The following is a 23,208-nucleotide window of genomic DNA, read 5'->3' as shown; positions in this document are numbered from 1 at the left end:
ACGTCAGTTTCGCGGTCGTGTGACCGACCGCTCGTGCGTTTTGAAAGCCATTTATCGTGTAAACTTCACATTGAAAATTATTCACTCAAATTTACGTTCTGTCAACGTATGATAAACACACTATATAACATTAAGCGGATCAGCCAATTTCACAGGTTTAACTTGATCAATAAAGTTAATTGTACAGGGATTTTTTTAGTAAAACAACCCGATGTAGAAAAAAACCTAGCCCAATATAGGGCTTATATTAAAAAAATCAGAAGTCAAGAGTGTTACGTGTCGATTCCCAAAAAGAAACAATATATTAACCCAGAAATCTGTATGTTAAAGAACTAAGTGCGAAACCAACAAACAACATACAAGTGGTATACAATTAACAAATGTATCAAAAATTAACTAGGTTTATAAATCAATTACTGCACAGAAATTACAATGGCAGTACAAAATAGAATAGTAGTGCAATAAATAATATGATTGCGGTGTTCAGCATGAAATATAAAAATACAGTGCTGACAGCAAACGCCAGTGATAATAGTATATTCACCCAGCGGCGACAGTGGTCAAGATTCCGAGATATGCTTAGGCAGGGAATACGTGGTGATCTTCACACGAAAGCTGGTCTTGATGTATTCTCAGGTGAACATGTGTGAGCGACGTGTGTGAGACATACTAGCTACTGGAAATTTCTACACAGTTCCCTTAAGAGTCTGGCGGCACTAGAACATCACAGAAAAATTCCACCTAAGTCCACGGTATACCGGACGTTTACACGTCACACTAGCATCTAAATATAGTAACATCCTGACGACTACTTACGTTAAATAGTACTACATCAATGACGACTAATCACAGCCCAAATACAATGCAATGAGCGTGTATCGAATCTCAACAAAAACAGTGTAACACGGTTACAATCATTGTTCAACAATAAAATACAATGCCATATAATAAGAGGTATCCTGAAATCAATACGTCAGATCATTTGGATTAATTTAGATACATCATTTGAAGCTACATGCAGATAAAAAACCATTGCATAAAATGTTAATACTAATATCACAACGACGACAGCGGTTATAACAGAAATATTTTATAATCTGCTCTACCAATTACCACGACGTGAGTAAAAGCAGAATTGGTAATGTAATCATACAATTTTGACCCATTTTTGGCTATCAAAAAGTACCACGTTTGTTAAATAGCATGATAAGGTACTGTGCTAGATCTTAAACACACCTGTTACATTCCCCCAACATTATGTAACGCCGCTGGAAGCTGCAGGTGGGTAAGGCATAATTAACACTGGGATTCTCTAGATTCTTTTAACATATAGACATGTTAATTTCCATTATATGCTATGTTACAGCAATGTCACTGCATAACTATTTAATCAAAAGTGACAAAACCCTTTCCACATTCCTGAAAAAATCTTTGCTTAAAGCAGAGCTGATTGCTCTATTCCGACTATAACATGAGCATGTGTCCATGAATCACTATCAAATAATGATGATGCCATGTGTTTGGAAAAAGGTGAGAGTATCCTGCGCCACTGTTGGCACCGTTACAAACGCATGCAAAAGAAGTCAATTGTTCACATGAAAAACCTTTGAAAGCTTTACTGAGGCCTTTAATGTCGTAACCTTGACGAAACAACTTCTGAGCATGAGTAATATGCCGTGCCTTCAAATCTCTATATAAAGAACATTCTCTCGATTGTCCCTCAAAAGTTGTGTAATGTGAACATCAAAGGCTGGAGCTGCTTGACTATTGCTCGACATAAAGAGAAAGTTGACTATTGGAAAGTTGAAGTAATTCCTCTTGTGGAGCGTGTTTTGTCTCCTGTATTTCTAGTTCAAATGGGTACATGTGGAAGAGAATTTGCTATTTTACGGTATCAGGTCATCTCTATACCTGAAGCTTGAGAGGTCCTTGGCCAAATTATATTGTTTTGCGAATTCAAGCGATTCCAAATCCGATTCTAATGCATGAAGAAAACAATCCAGAAAGAAAGGGTGCACAATTTGGGATGCCTACTTCTTGTCCAAATGGTTGGGTAGTCCAGTGAATAAATTGATCCGAAGGCCCGGTGTAAAATCCCTCCTCGGATACAAGTGTGTGTTTGTTTGTTTGACGCCCCCCTCGACAATATTCCATCATTATGACGGCTGTCTGTAAATAATCTGGTCCAGAAGATGCAGTGAGTGATATTGTGAGCCATATCCACGTCGTCGGGACGATGACACGCCGCCATCGCCGACTCTGATCACCTGCCTTAGGACCGGCATAGGTTGATGAGGACATATATTCCACAAGGGCGTCAAGGATGCAATATGTGAAGGACATTGTTTAATTTCTCCATCTCCATGTTACTAAGCATGAGCATAAATGATAGTTTTGGCATGAAATAGTTTATAGTTATACATTCAAAACGTCAACACCAGAGAATAATCAGTCCAGAGTACATTTCGAAATAATTCCGTAAAGCGCAATATGGTGATGAAAATTATGCGAATGTACCAATTGAAATTGAAGTGATGACGCCAGATGTTCTCGAAAAGGGTTAACATATCCTACTCTAACGGTAGCACCCGCCACTGCTGCAAGACTGATTACCAAAACCAAAAAGATGGAACACATCACTCCCGTCAGGAAAATCCTTCATTGGCTTCCCATCAAAATCAGAATCCAGTACAAAATCCTTTTCCTTTTTTTTCAAAAGTGCGAAAGGACAGGACCCCACAATATCTGTATCGTGTTAAGCCCGAAGTGATGCAGGTCTCAGACGTTTACCACTTCGGTGAAACCCTCGAGCACGGGTATGGTGCTGACAAACCTAGAAACATAATCGGGGCCAACCGGGATTCGAAACCACAATCTTAGGTTTCTGGCGTGCCAAAAGGACGCAACTCTGCACAGCGAATCGCGGCGCCTTAGCCACCTATGCCCCAATAAATGGCGAATGGATATATTCAGATTTGATTTCATGTAGACAATGGTCTATTCTGATCAGGTATACTTTTAAGCAACTGCACAGTGTGAACTGCGTCTTTTACGTTTGTACCTCCATGGACGCACCCATATTGTCGTCAATTCTTAAATCTACTGAGGTGAGTGGTTATTTAGTGATGTTGATAATGAGAATTTCTGTATATACAAGTTTACGTAAATTACTAATTATGATATGAAGCTGGCTTTATTACACTGGCCCCGGTTGAAAAGTATTTGGTAGGCTAGTATTAATTTAGTCACCGGGGTTTCGAAACGTTATTGTTTGGGTTATTCACATCGGCATGAAATGCGAGACGTTACTTACAACCTCATTTTATCATTTGCAGCAGAAGCATGCGGTTACTCATAATTACTGTTGTTCTTGTACTGGTTGTTGGGTGCAGACCTCAGGCAATTCAGAAGCGAGACGGTAAGGTGCAAAGTTGAAATGTGATCAGGGGCTTTGTTAACGATACTTTGAACAGCTGTAAGTTATAACATGGCTTGTGAACCTCACATGGACGGACACCAAAATGAAACAACTCGTAGACTGTCAGACTGTTAAAAATGGTTCATGTAGAACGAACCTTGAAATTGGGATGAGCCAAGGGTCGAACCTTTGCACTGCAAGTTGCAGTGTTCTGTATAAGTCATTGACTCAAACACGCTACTTTGCATATCACTTCCTCATATAAATATTTTATAAATAGTTTAATGTGTTGTAATACGTGGACTTTGACTTGCAGTGAAGTGCAGTCACACAAAATGTGGAGTCAACGAGGTATGTGTTACCGATGGGTCTGGTGAAAGATGTGAATGCAACTTTGGTTTCATCAAGACACAGGGAAACATTTACTGCCAACGTACGTCGATTTACAAAATTAACAATTCTCTTTGAATTTATGTTTATTAACCTGTCACTTCGCTTTTCCAAAGTTCTCAGTAATTTGATTCGAAGAAGCCTTCATTCAGTATACTGAACAACACAAGTTCCTGTGACATTGAATAAGATTTAATGCAAAGTTATGTTTTTTACCAAATCTGAAACAATTTCGATTTCAACAGATAAAAGACGCCTGTAAGTTTTCAAATGGTTTAATTTGCCATACTGACTTCAGAAAATGCGTGATTTCATTAAAAAAACCTGAACATGCCAAAATGTCAATTTACAAATCAATAGCGTGTGTGTCCACCTCTGGTTGCGATGCAAGCAACACATCTTCGTCTCATGGAATGGACCAGGCGTCGCACAAAGTCCTGTGGGATATCTGTCCATATCTGCTGGAGCAAGTTCCTGGAGTGTCTGTGGAACATGTGGTTGACGTCGAAGGCGCCGATCCATCTCATCCCACATGTGCTCGATTGGTGAGAGATCAGGGGAGCGAGCCGACCATGGGATGACAATCACGTTGTTTTGTTGAAGAGAATCCTGAACAAGTCGAGCAATATGAGGCCGGGCGTTGTCATGTTGAAAGGTAATGCCTGGGCCATGACGACGCAAAAACGGTAGAACAACATGGCCGATGATCTCGTCGCGGTAGCGCTGTCCATTGAGATTTCCCTCTGCCGCTATCAAACGGGTCCTCTGTCTTGCTGTTATCCCACACCATACCATAACGCTGCCGCCAGCGAACCGATCTTCTTCCATGACACAATGATTGACGTAACGTTCACCTCGACATCAGTACACTCGAATCCGTCCATCGCTTTGGCTGAGGCGAAAACGAGACTCGTCAGTGAATAGAACTTGTCCCCACTGCATGGCCGCCCAGCGTAGACGCTGTCTGCACCACTGTAGACGTGCCTGACGGTGGTTTCCTGTCAAAATGGGTCGTCTGGCGGGTCTTCTGGCGATAATCCCTGCACATCTGAGGCGGCGACGTACGGTTTGTGAAGATATTCGTCGAAGGCCAGTGATGCTTCTTACAGTCACTGTTGCTGGCTTGAATCGATTTCGTAGGTGTGTTGTTCGAATCCAGTTGTCCTGTCGGTTATTGGTTACGCGTGGCCTGCCCTCCGAGGATGGTCTCTGACCGCATTCGTCTGTTGCCAACGTTGCCATAAACACCAAATGTTGTTTCTGTGGACGTTAAATTGTCTTGCAACATCACGTTGACTCGATCCTGCTTCAAGCATACCATGGCTCGCAGACGCTCATTTTCGGACAGGCGTAATGTAGAATAATTGCGTATTTTTGTTGTTTTTCTGAGTGGTTGTTGTCAGCACGATGCTAAACAATGCATATGGAATCCCGTTAACAGTTGCGTTTCTGTGACAATATTGAAAACCAAACTTTACTTGTTTGAAAAATACACTAAAATATTGGTGTCACAGGAACTTTTGTTGTTGAGTTTATTACAGTTTCATAAATTCCAACATGAGGTATGAAATGATAAATTTCATTAGGTACATGCAACTTAGGATACAACATTAGCTTGAATCCCATTTGTTTTTTAGCGTCAAACACTGAGCGTCCTCTCGACAAGATTATTCGAACAAACCGACTAAAAGGTAAGATGGTACTTCACCAAGTATTACATGAATGAGGAACTAGGATTTTACACCGCCCTGAAACTTCAGTTATATCATTGCGTGTCACCAGTGGGAAAAAGCCTTGCAGATCTTAGAGGTTTAACCCAATCTCATTAAAATCAGATCGCTAAAAAAGATCTGAAGACCTCCCATAAGGGGTCACGTCAGAACGACCTTTCATCCGACCAATCAGAGCGTCGCTTATCAGATCATGAAAGTGACAGTCGGAATGTGATTTCTAATCATGCAACCTGGAAAACTTTAACACGGGGTATTCCGAACGATAGTAACAGGCTTAACGACTAAACCTTACAACTGGACCATCTATTAGCCATTCCAGAATATTCTTTTGTTCAGGTTTCAAATTTTTAATCGAGAATTTGTCAAAATGTGTTTCGAAGTGAAGTCGCCAATTTGAAATTAGCGCAGTAAAGCTCGAAAAAGCTGTCTTCTTATTGGCTAATGTCGACTTCTTGTCAGTCATTCAATTGGTCGGTCAAAGTTCGCGCAAGGTCGGTCTGACGTGACCCGTAATGGGGTGTCCTCAGATCTTTGTTTATCGGTAGCGAGAATTAAGATCTGATTTTAATGAGATTGAGGTTCAACCACTTTGCTCAAACACAAGAGTAAGTGCTCACTAGACCGGTGAAGAACCGGGTTAGAATACACCTTCAGCAAACCATGCTTGGCGTAAGAGTCGAGTGACGGCTTCGGGTGGTCGGGCTCAGCTGACATGGTTGATGCATGTCATGGTATTGCATGGATCGATGCTCATGATGTCAATCACTGTCTGGTCAAGACTCGATTATTTATAGACCGCCGTCATACAGCTGGAATATTGCTTAGTGTGACGCTAAACAACAAACAAACAAACAAACAAAGGTGCTCACTAACCTGGAAACAAGATCATGGGTTTCTTGCGCGCGAAAGGAACGCAGCCTCAGGACTTGGCAAGCCGTGCACCTACTTACTTAACTAAGTACAGGACGAAAAGAACAATCCTCGAATAGATGGATTAATTGTTGTGGGACCTTAACCCTCCACATCAGTATTTCAGTAATATACTGAGTCAAATTAAAAACTTCACATTTTTAAAAGTAATCCCATATATGATATACAACGGACAAATGTCCAAAGAAGGATTTTACTTAACGGTGGTAAGTATAATTTGTTCCAAGCACCTACGGTATTCGGTAATAACATCAACAGTTTAAATCATAAGTCCCAAGCACGAGAATCTGATGGCACACAAGTTCAGTAGCGTGTATGGCCACCATGTGCGTTGACAACTGCCACACAACGCCTCATGGACCTTGTGATGCTTGTGAACACATGATTGGGAAGACGACGCCATTGTTGCTGCAAAATGATGCCAAGATCTTGCAAATTCTCTGGTTGATTCTGGAGAGTGCGCAGACTTCTGCCAAGAGCATCCCAGACGTGTTCGATGGGATTAAGGTCGGGAGACCTAGACGGACAGTCCATGACGTTGACTCCAGCATTCTGAAGGAAATTCCTTGTCAAAATTGCTGTGTGGGGTCTGGCATCGTCGTGTTGGAAGATTAAACCGGGTCCATGTGCTGCCATAAAAGGCAGAAGTTCTGGTGCCAGTACCTGGTCGCGGTAAGCAGCAGCGTTGAGGTTGCCACGGATGACAAGAAGCCTGGAACGTGCATTGCCACAGAAAGCATCCCACACCATTAGCAAATCGAAGATTAAATCGGGATTCATCACTGAAGACGACTTGATTCCAATTCCATTCCGCGTCCATCGTAAGTGTCGCTGTGCCCACAATTGACGTTGACGTCTGTGTAATTGAGTCAGAATCGGCCCGCAGTATGGCCGTCGTGCTTGAAGGTGAGCAGTTCTCAGACGGTTTCGAACAGTTTGCGCACTCAGTCTACCCCTAAACAATTCATTTCTGCTTGATGTAGCCGTCAAAAATCGGTTACGGAGGTGGCGTAAGACAATCTGACGATCCTCTGCATGTGACGACTCACGTGGTCTACCTGGCCGAGGGCGATCAGCGGTGGTACCCGTTTGCTGTAGACGCGTTTGCAAATCATAAACAGTCCGTCAACTACAACCCATCGTCCTTGCGACTTCAGCTACGGACATTCCCGTCTGCAACGTGCAGATGGCACGTTCACGTTGCACATTTGAAAATGGCCGTAAAGACTTTTGTTTTCTTGTGTGTTTTTTTTTTAATGACTGCTAACAAGTAAAACACGTGCGGCTGAAAACACGTGCGGTATTATGGCCACGTGACCAGTTGCACGTGAAAAAACACTTTTTCCACTATAGTGCTGTGCACATGATTTTGATTGATTCACCTGCACAAAAACGGGTGTTATCTGAAGACAATACGTGGCCATAACTGTTTAAATACACAATAAGGGCCAACAATGATAACTGGTCAAAATGTTAAAATTTTAGGATTTTGAAGTTTTTAATTTGGTTCAGTATATATTTCTATACTTGGTTACATGATATAAAAGTACATGTATCGAGTGGCAACCCGAGAATATCCACATTCTTCACAAACATCACCGTTGTTATGAGAATAGCCTACATTGTTTCTTAGTTCTATTTCTTCACCTTAGGAATCCTGCATGAACTGTTCGAGGGTGATATGAAGTTGAATCTTGGTCAAAAACGTGCAATTGACGTGTTCAAAGAACTCTACAGCTGGAATATTCTTGGCAAAAGAAATATATTTCCTTTTGTCGGAATCGACACAAATCTTACCGACAGCTTACCCGACATCCCCATTCAGTACTGGCGTCTACCGGTGCCTGTTGCCTTTTCACCTGATGTTCCAGGTAGGATTTGTAACCTCTGTACACACCAAGCAGGATATTGTGCAAGCAATAACCCTTTTCATTCCCCACCGCCGTATCATTTCAGGAATTGTTTAGTTTGTTTCGTATTTTGTTATTCAAATATCACACATATCATTATTATGAATACACTGTGCCATTTAGAGAGTGGTGAAATGTAACCAATGTTATATTTGGGATAACACTTTCTGAGCAAAGTGCAAATTCTAGTACTTTTGGGGGTTGCCTCCTTCTGGCAGTGTGGTTTCGAATCCCGGATGGGACTCAACCAAAAAAAAATACTAGAATCTGTTCGTTACACAGAAAGTGTTATCCCAAATTTAACATTTGTAACACATCATTAATTTGTTATACAGTTATATACCGCACTATATATATAAAAATATCGTAAAAATATACCGAATTTGGTAGCCTGTTTGCCGTGGGTTGCGACCCTGTGTCGGCAGAGGAAGGGAGTCTAGTGGTTAAGGGCGACGGAGCCTGCAATAGTGCTTCTTAGTCAACCACACCACTTCGACCCGAACTTTGCCTGGACGGGCGGTAGAATGGACCCGATTCTATCAATCGGCTGGTCATGTCATGCCCTGCGCATAAACTATTTAGCACAAACATTTGGTATTTAAAAATAAATCTATTCAAAATGTCTAATATATATGTATGAATCTATAAAACTTGCTTAGAGCCCTATGCCCAGAAGGCGGTGGCTCATAGGCCAATCTGGTGATGCTGACCTCCGAATTATGTACGTCTCCAATTGATTGTCATGGGCCGAACCAGCCTGACCTCTAATTTGGTGGATAGTTTTAGCTTTTCACGTCATATTTGCTGCAGTATAACACCCCTCTATCCTCGGTCTTTGCAGCTTGAAGATCCGCTGCAGCATAAGACTGTCCTTGTAAACACTCCATGGTGGGTGAGGAAAAGAGGTGCTGAATCTCTTTCCTTTCGACATGGCTTCCCTACAGCCTGGTTCAAAACGTAGATATATTGAGTCTGACAATTCACCTGATAAAAATACCACCAACCGATCTGAATATTGGCCACGTTTTTTAATTATCAAAGCTTGTGACAAAGAACCCATAAAACTGAAGCTGTTTGCAATCTCCAAAGGCATCACTGGTATATCTGTGGAGAGGTTACAAATGTCACCAAGCTTCGATCAGGTTCTGTCCTTGTGGAATGTGCACAGAGACAGCAATCCATCAATCTTTTGATATTAAAAGAGTTTGTACATATCAAGATTGCTGTCTCTAAACACGGGACACTGAACTCATGCAAGGAAATTGTCCGCGACAGGGCTCGATGCCTTTCCGTCATGACCGAGGATGAAATCGTCAAAGAACTTGCCCAACAATCTGTCACAGCTGTCAAACGATTTTCTGTAAAAAAGGATGGGTTGGTTGTAGAGACCAACAACTATCTCTTCACTTTCGCCCGTTCTAAAATTGCACAATCAAAGCCGGTTACTGTAGCATTGGAGTGGAGGTGTACATCCCCAATCCACTCCGGTGCTGCACCTGCCAAGCGTTTGGACATGGATGTGAAGTGTTCAAACTGCGGTGGGAACCATATGGCCTCGTCTAAATTCTGCCCTGTGTGGAAACGCGAATCACAAATAATGAAGGTAAAAGTCGAACACAATCTCTCCTACCATGAAGCAAAACAGAGGATTGTTGGTGCTACTGCAACCATCTCTGCCATGTCTTATTCTGCTGCTGTCTCTTGTTCTCCTGTCACCACTGCCTCTATCGACTGCCAGACCGATCTGACATGGGTTAAGTCTGTACAGCAACTTCCTACTGTTTCACTCGCTAAACCAGCTGTGACACCTTTGTCTGTGACTCCTCCCAAACGCATAACTGTAAACGATGTTGAGTCTCAGACTTTTAACCAACACCAGAACCAGTTAAACTTTCAAACAGGGAACAGAAATTATTGAAAAAGAAGCAGCAGAAAGAACAGCTGCAAACGCAAAAGGCCACCTCTCCTTTAGAGGTCCATAACTCCTTTGGTCCGCTGGACATGGAGGTAACTCCATCTCCACATGAAACCGATAGCGTGACATTTTCTCCTGGGGAAGCACCACCATGAAACAATCATACAATGGAATTGCAGAGGTCTTAAGAAGAATTTTAATGAAATACAACTTTTAATTCAAGCTTTTAAACCTTCAGCTTTTTGTTTCCTAAAAACACAGATCTATTTGCTATCCGTCAGTACAGCTCTTACCACTCGTTTTACCCTCTTGGTGATAAAGCTACAGGAGGTTCTTCTATCCTGGTGAAGAAAGGCATAATCCATAGCCATTTGTCACTCAACATTACTCTACAAGCTGTTGCTGTCCGTATTACTTTGAACCTATGGAGGAGTACTGATACAAATGATAAGGGAAAATTCCTTGAATTTTATATTTCAAACAATGATTTATGCATCTTCAATTATGGTAATAACACATGTCTGCATCCTGCTACTGGCACATACTCTGCTGTAGATCTTCACTGAAAGATTCAAATATTTTAAGTGAATTTGAATGATCGGTCCATGGTGACCTTTATGGAAGGGACCATTTTCCATCACTACTTACAACTATTAACCCGTCTGACGAAGCACCTTCAAAATGGTGGAACTTTACAAAAGCCAACTGGTCTTTATTTCAAACACTCGTAACTGAAAAACTAAAACCTGAAAGTTTCAGTAATGTTCCTGATCCTATACAACTCATTTCAGATATAATAAATGCTATTGGAGAAGAAAGTATTCCTAAGTCCTCTGCAAACCCTCATATTCGTAAACCATGGTATGATAATAATTGTAAACAAGCTAGAAAAAATAGGAAAAAAGCTGAGAAATATTTCCGCCGACATCCCACTGTCCACAATTTGAATAACATTAAAATCACGGGCGCCATAGCGGGAGGTACATTTAAGCAGAATATACATCAATCCTGGAGGAACTATGTACCCAAAATCAATTCTCGCACACCCATGTCCAAGGTGTGGAACATGATTCAAAAGATTAAGGGCAAAGGATCCAAATCTGGAGTTCACCATCTCAAAGATGGTAATCCACTTTTAACTACTAAATCCGAAATTGCCAACAAACCATTCCTAACCATCAAACTATAATCGTCAATTTCAGAGGTTACAAATACAGCAGGAAAAGAAAAAAGTAAGTTTTAACTCTGATAATGGTGAGGACTACAACGAAACATTTTCACTCCATGACTTATATACTGCTCTAGGGCAATCTCATGACACTGCAGCAGGAGCCGACAATATCCACTATCAGCTCCTGAAAGACTTGCCGGATTCATGTTTGGTAACGTTACTTAATATATTTGATGAAATATGGACAACTGGAAATTTTCCTCCTTCGTGGCACAATCCTATTATTATTCCTATTCCAAAGCCTGGACGGGATCATACAGATCCATCCAATTACCGTCCAATATCATTAACTAGCAGTGTTTGTAAGACCATGGAGAGCATGGTCAACAATCGATTAGTCTGGTACTTGGAGACCAAGAACCTACTCAGTGACATCCAGTGTGGATTCCGAAAAAACAGAAGTACCATTGACCATTTGGTGCGTTTAGAATCATTTATTAAAAATTCCATTATCAATAAACAACATACTTTATCAATCTTTTTTGATCTAGAGAAGGCATATGATACAACGTGGAAACATGGTATTTTAAAAGTTTTGCATGAATTTGGATTGAGGGGCAGATTACCTCAGTTCATATCTCATTTATTAAACAACAGACAATTTCAAGTACGAGTGGGCTCTACCCTGTCTGATCATTTTGATCAAGATCAGGGTGTTCCTCAAGGAGAGTATACTATCAGTCACACTTTACAGCATAAAAAATAATAGTCTCACTGAAGTTTTCAACAATAGCGTTGATGGTTCACTTTTTGTGGACGATTTCAACATTTCTTGTCGTGGTAAGAATATGAATACAATAGAAAGACAGCTACAGCTGTGTCTTAACAAGATTCAAAAGAGGGCCAAAGATAACTGCATCACATTTTCTAAACCCGAAACAAACTGTATTCACTTTTGTCGTATATATAAGTTCCTGGGCCTCATATTTGACCGTCATCTGACATTATTACCACACATCAAATATCTAAAGGCAAAGTACCTGAAGGCTCTCCACTTGTTAAAAGTCGTTTCAAATTCTGAGTGGGGTGAGGATCAGACAACCATCCTTCACTTGTACAGATCGTTTATATGCTCCAAACTAGACTGTGGTTCCATTGTCTATGACAGAGCCTGCAAAAGTAATTTAGAAAAATTTGACTCTATGCACCATCAAGGCCTAAGACTCTCCCCGGACAGTTTGTATGTGGAGGCTGATAAACCTTCACTCGAACAGCGCCACAGTAAACTTTCACTGCAATACATAACTAAATTGCATTCAAATACTAGTAAATCAAATCCAGCCTACAATTGCGTTTTCCACACACAGTTTGAAAACCTGTTTCAAATTGTGTCAAACTTGATTCCACCACTTGGAATCCGAATTCAACCTCCATCACTGCAGCTAAAATAGATCTAAATATTATATCCCGGCAGATGGTGAAGCCAGACGTAGACCTCACTCTAACCCAAATCTTTTGGTTTATCAACAAGTGTACAATCAATTGCGAACTCAATGTGATTCTCACAGGTCCAGTTTTACAGACGGTCCAAGGATGGTGGAAAAGTTGCAAGTGCCACCATCATTGGATCCAGAACTGTCTCCTCAAGAATACCAGATTCTAGTTCAAGTTTTACTGCTGCGGGGAAAGCTATCTTAACAGCTTTGACCTATATCAAACATCAAAACCAATCTAAAGATGTCATCATCTTCTCCGATTTATTGTCATGCCTTCAGGCACTTAAGTCTCCTCAAATCATCCTTTAATCCTAGACATTTTAGAACTTTTCAATGATCTTTCTGCTGGCCAATGCGACATTGTCTTTAGCTGGCTACCAAGTCATGTAGGCAGGTAGCTGATGCTGCAGCTAATGCAGCTATTGACGAACCATTATTTCCTCTATTTATCCTGTACAGCGATTTCAAACCAACTATTAAAAGTTATACTCGGGGTCTCATGCAAAAGAGGTGGGACACCCAGGTAGGAAGCAATAAACTTCACGAATTAAAACAAACAATTGGTCAAACCTACTTGGGTTGTCAGTCCAGACATGACGAGGTCGTTTTACGACGATGTCGTATTGGCCACAGTCGGTTTACACACGAATTAATATCTGCTTAAAACAGATGAGGACGAACCTCCTAAATGTATCCCTTGTTATGAAAGGTTCACGGTCAGACATATATTGCTTGACTGTGTGGACTTTACAATCGCAAAGGATTCACATTATCAAAGCGTAAATCTGAAAGATCTATTTTCTCGTGTCAGCGGGCATCTTATTATCACCTATTTGAAAGAAATTGGTCTGTATAATATATTTTAGATATGTATGTGAATAACTAGATGCTTGTTTTTAAATTTGGTGTGATGCTATTATCAACTGACATTATTGAAGGCTCTGTCCAGGGGGTTAAAGTATCGTAAAATTATTGTCCCCCTGTGTGACATGTAATACGTATATACTATCATTATCGATGTAACTATTATAAACCAGTGTTTTTAAGCCAACTCATTGCTGAGTATTTTTTAATATTGGCTAGAATTGTGCACAACCACCACTAGCAAAAGTGATGACGTAAATCCTGCAGGGGTATCATGCAGGAAGCAGAGGTACTGTAAGTCCCCATGATCCCAGCGAGGTGGCCTAGCTTTGGTTACTGGTGGCCTATAGCCTGTGTTTTTAAACTGTATACATGTCATGTTATGCTCAAATATGTTTCAAAAATTGTTTTTAAATAAAACTTTGCATAAATAACTAAATTGTAAATATATTAACTTGGTCTCGTTGCTATATTGCTGAAATATTGCCGATGCGACGTTAAATTTTAACTCACTCACAGATACTGTATCTGCTCAAATGTTGTTTATTTGTTCCCCGACCAGTGGATCCGTATGCATTCCACTTAAATAACCCAAGCTACATGCGAGCGCTGGAGGGACTTTACATCCATCTCACATAATAGGTACCACTTTCCTGTTGTGTGAACCGGCCCTGAAAGGCCATGCGAGTGTATGTGGTCACAAGTCGCCCATTTTTTCCAATCGCTTGATGGATTAAGCTGAGATTCTCTGTGGATGTGACAACATTAGAAAAACCAAAGGCCTAAAACGTGGTAACTGATATGATCACCTTCTGTAGTTTCAAGTTAAAGGCATCTTGATCGGAAATTAAGTACACAAAATCGTTCATCATTCGTCTAATGTATTTCTCTTCACCTTGCATGTCCACCAAGGGTGACTTCTGAATTGCAAAAAGGGGTTGAATTCGATTTTCAATATGGCCGACACTGTCAGTCGTTACTGATATATTTTGATTAAAATGTAACGACATTTGATACATGTGTAGGTGGTAGTGGTCATGTGACATGTTTTACCATATTACTGGGCAAGCGATGCTGACATGTCACATACTTGTTTCGACCAATAATGACACCTGAATTAGTTCAAGCGGTTCGAAACAGACTTTCAATATGGCTACCGATTTCTTTTGACCATGCTTTGTGAAAAATAGAACAGATCAAACTGATGAATGTCTTTCAGAGTGTGTTAAGTATAATTCCAAAATGAAAAAGGGGAAACAGAATTGTAATGAACACATTCTATCACAGCGAAGTTACATATCTATTTTCAGAGGTTCGTGTCAATTTGTCAAAAATAAAAGCTAATGTCATCTAATGTTACACATACCTATAATTCTGTATCATGCTTACCACGCAAACGTGGTGAGCACAGATACAGTTACGTATCGGTATTCTGTGTTTCTTTGTTGTTGTTTAACTCCGCCCTCAGCAATATTCAAGCTGTATGACGGCGGTCTGTACACAATCGAGTTTGGACTAGGCTGAGAAGCATCGACCAAGTCAGCGAGCCTGATCACCCGACCCCGTTGGCATAGTCGCTTTATACAGCAAGCATGGATTGATGAAGACCTATTATATTCAGTGGTTCAGGACAATGTGTACAGAATGAAAGCAAATGCTATCTGAAGTTTATGGAGAAAGAAATATGTACAATTTCGGGGTAAGACATTGAGGCAGGAAGTAGGCATTGGCACCAACTGTGCACCTCTTTGTGCATATGAATCGGAATTTCTGCTCGGCTGGCAAAGTCAAAACAAGATAATTGGCCAAGAAGTTTAACTTTAGCTTAAGGTACATCAATAACCATCAGCAAGCCCATTCCCTTCTTCTGATTCACACATCTGAACTAGAAATAAAGGAGACCAGTGCGACTGCTTCATCTGTTCTTAATTGGATCTATACTTATTAACCTATCATAGTGTTATAACCATCTCCCAGACGACCTTTCTTTTGTAGTAAGACCACTCAGCAGGTTTTACAATTGCTCCTCAGGTTTTACAATTGCTCCCCAGGTTTTACAATTGCAATTGTAAAACCTGGGGAGCAATTGTAAAACCTGACAAAGGGTCACCAAAACGGAAACAAAAGTCATCCTCATCCTTTTCTGCAGAATGTTCATCAATTAACTTACTTTGAGTAAGGAAAATATCGTCATCGTCAGACATCCTCTCTTGTGAACAGTCAACGACACAATGCCATGTGGTACGACGCACGCGGTTCTTCCTGCACGTACAGCCCCCTTCTGCACGTGCAGTCCGCGCAGCGGCCCGCGATAACAACTGTTATAAAGCGTGTCTCGTTATACCGCGCTTATTTGCGACCCGTATACCGCGTAAAAATAAGCTCCAAAAATGACATAGATTAATGGATAGCGGTTTATAAGTTGGACAAACCATTCCTTCAGTGTCATGGTTTCTCCATTACATAAAGATTCAGTCACAAAACACTTTCCACAAGACTGACTGTATCACAAGACTTTCCCTTTATGTGGAGCAATAGTCCTGCAGCTCCAGCCCTTGGTGTCTACATTTTAGCACTTCAGAGGTACAATCGAGCATGTTTTTTTCTACCAAGACTTCAAGCATCATGTAACTCTTGCTCAGGAGTTATATAGTAGACATGTGGAGGACATTTCCAAAAAATCATATAGGAAATCGCCCTCGGTTTGCGGCAATCTAAACTTGAACATTTAAGAAGATTTAATCAACATGTCTTTACCATTATTTATCAAATAAAAGACTGAAACGCGATCTGCCTGACAGGGTTGTGTCCCACTTTCAACTTAATCGTACTTGTGAAATGGACCGAAGGCCATTTTTTCTTTAAATGGAATATTTTCCCTATTTATTTCAGGAAGAGTAACCATTGAGAAGAAAATTAATCATAATAACATCACAAAAGTGTATGTGCTTTAGCCAAGAGAGTCTCCAAACCGAAACATCCCATGCGAGCGATTTTTTGGATTATGATGAATGGTCCACTCAGCTGCTTTTTCGAAAATACGTTTTCATAGACAGAAATGTTCCAGTCCATTCAATGGCTGTCACTGCATTTTTCCACAACGTTTCGTTTGAAAATATTTATAATTACTGAAACTATTGATATGTGTCTTACAACAAAACTGATGGGCTGCAATATCATGTCATAAAATTCTATTGTCATGTATCATTTCTTTCTGACAAACATTTCTTAATGCAATCATCCTAAAAGTAATCACTCATGACTATTTTTCGTTGAAAATCATGATACGGACACGAACAGATTTGTTGTTTTACGTACATTCACGTATCTTTTTACATTGAAAATTTTTCATATTGATAAGAGACAATCAGTTTGCAAACAAAAAAAACATCAAGCCCGCTTCCCAAAATATATTCTAGAAATACTGCGAAAAGCAACAGGTTCAAAATCATTCTTGCTCTAATATTTGATTTTCCATTCATATCACGAGATTACTTCAGTTAGAACGTGTAACATGATTACACTATGATATAAATCATTTTGATGATGATAAAACCTCCCAAGGCGGGTTAAGAAGGAGGTATTATTTACCATTCAATTAACTTATAAACTTATACTTGTTCAGATCTGAGCTGTGTAAAGTGTCGAAATCGATATCATTTTACCAGTGGGGCTCTGCTAACAGTTCTGTTTACAGATACTTACTGTTAGGAAGTTAATCTATACTTGTCATAAACACATGCTCATGATATAGTTGGAATCGCACTATCGACTCTGCTTTATGCATAGATTTCTATTGGATATGGAAAGGGTTTTGTCGCTTTATTTACAGATAAACATCTAATTTCTTTACAGTTCTGTTAACATCTGTAACTAGAGGTTGCTCTTGATTTATGGCAATGATTGATGAAGTCTATGGAATTAAGATATATATTTTGTTTATATACAACAACGAGTATACATTATATGCATATAATGCAATATACGAAGTAGCAGTGACCATATGAACGATCTGAACGTTTGCTGCTCCAGTAGTTCACACCAAGTACTGAAAAGGAGCATGTATTGTACCCGATCAAGTTCATAAGGTCTGGAAGCAGCCTGTGCGTTTTACCTACTGTTATTTTAATGACTGACCAAAATGCAAATTTGACAATTGAGACTTCATATACATCAAGTTCAATTCAAGTGAAGTCTCTTCTTTTGATGATGTTGATGATGTATTACCCAGCTCCATGAAGGGTGTTGATCTGTCCTGGAAAATCTGAATACAAGTATACAGTGAAATAATAAAAATATATTTTACCCTTCTCTGACACCACTCATATACTACATTTATAAGACTTTCGATATCTCTGAAGTATTTGATGGGAGCTGTTTTCCTCACATCAAAGGAAGATAACTCTAAATCGCTGACACACGTCTGTTTCAAGTTCTATTTAAGTTTGAAAAATACCAAAAAAATGTTTTTTCAAGTAAGCGGATGATTATATTGAGCGTATGTTCCCATACTTCATGAAAACAATTACTGGTATATTTGGGATACGTTTGAAAATTAGCAAATTTCAACTTACGGCTCACTAGGAGGTCAAGTTGACATACCATACTCGATCTGGGGCAACGCTTGCTCGTGGATCTTGTCGGTTCTTGGTTCCAAAATGTACCTGAGTCTTGCCAATACTCCATTGGTTGGTTGTTAAAACTATCCCGATTTTCACTCGTGTGCCCCTTGACGAAAACCCTACTGCACACTTTCTTATTCTGTGTCGCAAGCCACTCACTACCATCACATTCACACGGTTGATAGCCTGTAAAAAACCTCTTCGTAGCCATTCAGGTTTCTTTGGAATGGAATAAAATATGCATCATGTGGCCGTCACTTGCGTGGAACAAAATGGAAAATACATACAACAGCACACTGCCATTGTGACCCACATAATAACTCTTTTGATATTGACGTCGACATTCATCTGTGCAAGCGGTGGTTCACGAGGGTAGAAATTGGGTCAGAGCCTCGCTTTCAAAGGGCTTTCCTCCAGGTTATGAATAACTCACGAGTATAGTCTGTCAAGCTTCATGTGGGCACGTCGATCAGCATTCATTTATAACTTCCAAATATATCATTCTTATCAAATATTTATTCATTGGCAGATACTTACTTGTAAATGTTTTGATTATTGTATATTTTTAGATTCAGTTCAACACATCGTTGCGAATATGGGGCTCGAAGGTAACAACTTCTTCCGTCCGTATACTGACAGAGACATTGATTACGTAATGCTTCGGAAAGGTCCTGGGTAAGAATTGACTTGCAAGAATTGGTCCTAACGCAAGCACTAACAGTCATTAAATGAACGTCTGTGTATAGTATTTTGCAAATGATATTGCTTAAAGCGTGCAATGCTAACATTGATAAGCTTACATATGCAACTATAAAAGGATAAGAGCAAAAATCTGAAAAGATTTAAGAGAGCCCCATACGACTCTTGCTAAAACGTTCTTTGATAAGAGTTCCAACAGTCAAGGTATCAGTAAAGCTTTCACAAAAGTTTATGATAGAAATTTGAAGGTCATTTCCAAATTCCCTACTTTGACTTGTACCATATGCTCCCGTGTGTTTTGCTGGTTCCAAATTTGACATGTCAATGATAACAATGATGTCCGATGCAATGCCCCATTTTGACTTGTGTCATATGTTCCCGTGTCAGTTCAGGGGACCACTTGACTTGCCTTTGCGTGTGTTTGTGTATCACTGGTGGGGCAGAGGGAGAATGCACCATCACTATTTGACGGTGATTCCTAACCACATGCTTTTGTAGTCTATCTCACAGTCCCTGAACCATATTATTTCCCCTTCCATCCTGCCTTTTCTGTGGTGCAAAAGCCCTAAATGAAGCAAGTCTAAATATTCCTCACTTTCAAGGTTCAAATCAAATGGAGATATTTGTTTTGTATCGAAAAACATATTTTCAGAGACAACACGTTAGTCTAATGCTTACGCTACTCGGACTCGTACAATGTACCCTGCTCCTAGCAGAGGTTTTTTTTATGATCATGGATATGTTTTTTTGTCGCTTTTATTTGATAAACCTGAATGGATATATTCAGAAGGGTCCATTCTGATATATTCGAGTGATTCATTGCATTTGATTGGTTAACTATGTCCAATAGAGGACTACTTTCGTAGGCTGCCTTGCATCATTGCACTGAATGAAGGATTAAATGAGCACTCTGTGAAGTATTGCATACTGTAGAAATCCACAAAGAGTGCATGCCGTGTTTTACATTTATATCCCCACAAACGCAAACAACATGGAATTTCTAAGTATTTTTCTTTGGAAACAATAACCAATTCTTCCTCGAATTTGATTTTGCAAGTGTTAAAGTAAACTACACTATGTTCTCCAGATGCTGGTCATATGTCGGTCGACAAGGGGGGATGCAGGAGGTTGCTGTCGACGACGGTTGCATCAGTGAGGACATGATAATGCATCTGTTCCTTCACACACTCGGGATGTGGCATGAACAAAACAGGGCAGATCGGGATGAGTATATAACTCTACACCCTCTCAACATGGAAGACGGTACGTCACATTCACGAGTCATTAATACTGAATCTACCAAATTATAAAGCTGATGACTTTCTGCATCTCTTTCTGTGTCTTTAATCAACATATGACGAAACATTCTAAAGTGCATCTGCACCACACAAAATCACATTCAGAAATCGAAACATAATTCTCATAATAAGTGGAACACATTTAAGAATTTGCTATTTATTTTGTTGGTTACAGGTGCAATGGTGAATTTCCATCGGTATCATCTCTATGAAACAAAGGATATTTTTAACCTAACCATTGACAATTATACAGGGCACCATCTGCCGCTTCTTTCAAATTCACCAAACGCCTCTGATATAGAAAAATATTTCTTCACTAATTTCAACTGTTCTGGTTTGAACTACGACATTTGTTCTCTACTCCACATTGGACCGTTTGCCTACTCCAAAAATGGCGAACCTGTCTTTTCCCCTTTGATATGGAGAGATCCATGCGGCAAGGAAAACTTTCAACACGACATCACCGTACTTGGGTGCAGTTATGCTCTACATTGTAAGTGTGACTATATGATGTAATAGTTGCCTACTCGCTCCGTATGACATATGTTACATGATATACTGTATTGTCTGTGACCTCCAAGAAATACCTAAAGAAGAGGAAAGTATCAGGAATTAATTGTTGTATTGTTTGTGTTCGTAGCAAAGAACATGACAAGGTGCTAAAATATCTAATTCGTCATTCAAGGGCAAACAAAGACGTATTGTATTATTGCAATGGTGTGGAGATAATAATTAGGAGATAAACATACTGTGTTTTCAATGTAGAGCTAGGTTACCTATGGATTTAACCCCGCTAAATTGAATTTGGTACCGAACGCGCAGCATGAGGTTTCAAATATTAAATTTAGCGCGGTTAAATCTACAGGTAACCTAGCTCTACATTGAAAACACAGTATGTTTATCTCCATTCTACCTTGACTAAATAAAACGCGAACTCTTTGGTGTTAGCAAATATACTGAGTGAAGCGGCATGGGTTGAGTTCAGTGTTTTGAGTCGGTTATCGATCTGAATTACGGAATCACCGAACAAAATATGGTGCTGTATATACTCAAGCAGTTTGTTTACACCGTAATACTTCACTCGAACATATGACAGGCATTGAAAGCATATAAGCACGGCAACTTGGTAAGCAAGCATGAGGTGGGCATCACTAAAGAAAACAAAGCAAGCTTTGCAAGGCTTTCGCTCTACATCGCACGTCAACGTTATGACGTCATATCGCTCATTGTGACGCAAAAGATATGACGTCACAGTCATATATAGAAAAGCGCCAAAATTCCAAGCTCTTTGTTGTCTCCAAAACGTAAATACATTCCCTTTGTTGATTTCTGTCGTGTTTTTCTGCACGAAATGTATTGCCACACATCCTTTGAATATTGTAGTAACCGCATCTGTGCATTTGGATAATCTGTTATTGTAGATATAATTATTTAAATATGCCTACCGACAATGACTGAAAATAGTACTATTCTATGAATATTAGCTTCCTCGGTGATACGGCCCCAGCTGTTTCAATCAGAGGGGGTTTATTGTGATTTAATAGCCTCTGAGTGACCAATCAGAATCGAGTAAATTCAAAATTCATGGTAGAATAATGATTGGACATATTGTAAAGTTGGTTAAGAGACCACAGGGTAGTTTTGCTGTATGAACAAAGGGAGTTGAATGTTATACTCTTCCTTATGGCTCTACGTTGCTGCTATATTAGATCCGGTGCTCATTATGTTTCAGTTTTTGAAGAATACCATAGTTTGCCTGCTGGTTGCTTTCCACCATCATCATTGGTTCAGATGAAGAATGGCAGAACGAAAACCATGCGCGAGTTGATGATCGGTGACACAGTGATGGTCATGGACGAGGAGGGCCGGATTTCCTTCAGTGACGTCCACCTGATGATGCACAAACTGGACCACACACCCGTAGAGTACGTCATACTTTACACTGAGGATGGCCCTACCTTGACATTGAGCAAGGAACACGTGGTTTTTGTGACTTCAGTTTGGAGCCTTTCACCAGAAACTCGGATGGCGTCAAAGGTCGAGGTCGGCGATTATCTGTTCCGCCCGGAAATGACGAATGGATCTTTTGTTCCTGTGAAAGTGACAGCCATAAGAAAACAAGTAATCACAGGGGCATACGCACCGACGACCTTGGCAGGAACCGTTGTCGTTGACGGCCACCTTGCATCATCCTATGTGTTTGTGGAGGATCAGAGTATGGTCCATGGCTTCTTTCTTCCCTGGCGTATCGGCTACCACATGTACAACGCCATATTTGGCAAATCACTGTATGTGCCGGCCACAGGGCTTCACTGGTCACTGAGAGCCTTTGTGTCTCTCTACTGTCGTATTGCTGACCATGAGTTTTGTGATGATATCTTGAAAATTTGAGGTGATGTATGTATACAACACAGCATAAAATCATGCTTGAGCATGAACATAAAATCACTTGCCTTAGCCTGTCTGTTTATTGATGTCTTAACCAGTATGATGACGTCACGGTATTATTCTTGCTAAGCAAGGAATGCACTGGCCATTCTGAACGTGCTTTTTAAACAAGTAAATCTGAGGCAACTATGTGGAAAGTTAAAGAAACATTATGTTTCAACCATAACATGATTTTCGCCAGAGAAATCACGAATCTGTTGAATAAGAACTGGAATCTGAGTAGAAGTAGAACATATTGTCATGTTGTCTCCATTACAGACTTAGGTAGATACTCCTTTGTCAATTGAAGGTTCTAAATATCCGACATAATGGTC

General features: G+C 40.1%; 1 protein-coding gene across 1 annotated transcript; it reads left to right on the top strand.

Moving 5' to 3' along the window:
- The first annotated feature begins 1,222 nt into the window (after window positions 1–1,222).
- On the top strand, window positions 1,223–22,894 carry LOC124150364. The gene is made up of 9 exons (XM_048382408.1): window positions 1,223–1,281; window positions 3,336–3,418; window positions 3,735–3,851; window positions 5,446–5,499; window positions 8,124–8,342; window positions 19,019–19,124; window positions 20,236–20,411; window positions 20,622–20,939; window positions 22,179–22,894. Exons 2-9 carry the CDS (start codon window positions 3,343–3,345, stop codon window positions 22,835–22,837), a joined length of 1,725 nt encoding a protein of 574 aa, XP_048238365.1. The 5' UTR covers window positions 1,223–1,281; window positions 3,336–3,342; the 3' UTR covers window positions 22,838–22,894.
- Window positions 22,895–23,208: the final 314 nt, after the last annotated feature.

Source organism: Haliotis rufescens, unplaced genomic scaffold, assembly GCF_023055435.1.
Source record: "Haliotis rufescens isolate VD_foot unplaced genomic scaffold, xgHalRufe1.0.p SCAF_4, whole genome shotgun sequence".
Taxonomy (NCBI): domain Eukaryota; kingdom Metazoa; phylum Mollusca; class Gastropoda; order Lepetellida; family Haliotidae; genus Haliotis; species Haliotis rufescens.
Note: the sequence above shows the minus strand (reverse complement) of the source record. Positions and strands in the feature narration are given on the sequence as shown.

What these genes read in the sequence shown, in the direction of transcription:
- LOC124150364 (XM_048382408.1), top strand. Translation starts at nt 3,343, where the DNA reads ATGCGGTTACTCATAATTACTGTTGTTCTTGTACTGGTTGTTGGGTGC. An exon ending in TCGAACAAACCGACTAAAAG is followed by an intron (nt 5,500 to 8,123) that starts GTAAGATGGTAC and finishes TCTTCACCTTAG; the next exon opens with GAATCCTGCATGAACTGTTC. An exon ending in GTGCAGTTATGCTCTACATT is followed by an intron (nt 20,940 to 22,178) that starts GTAAGTGTGACT and finishes ATTATGTTTCAG; the next exon opens with TTTTTGAAGAATACCATAGT.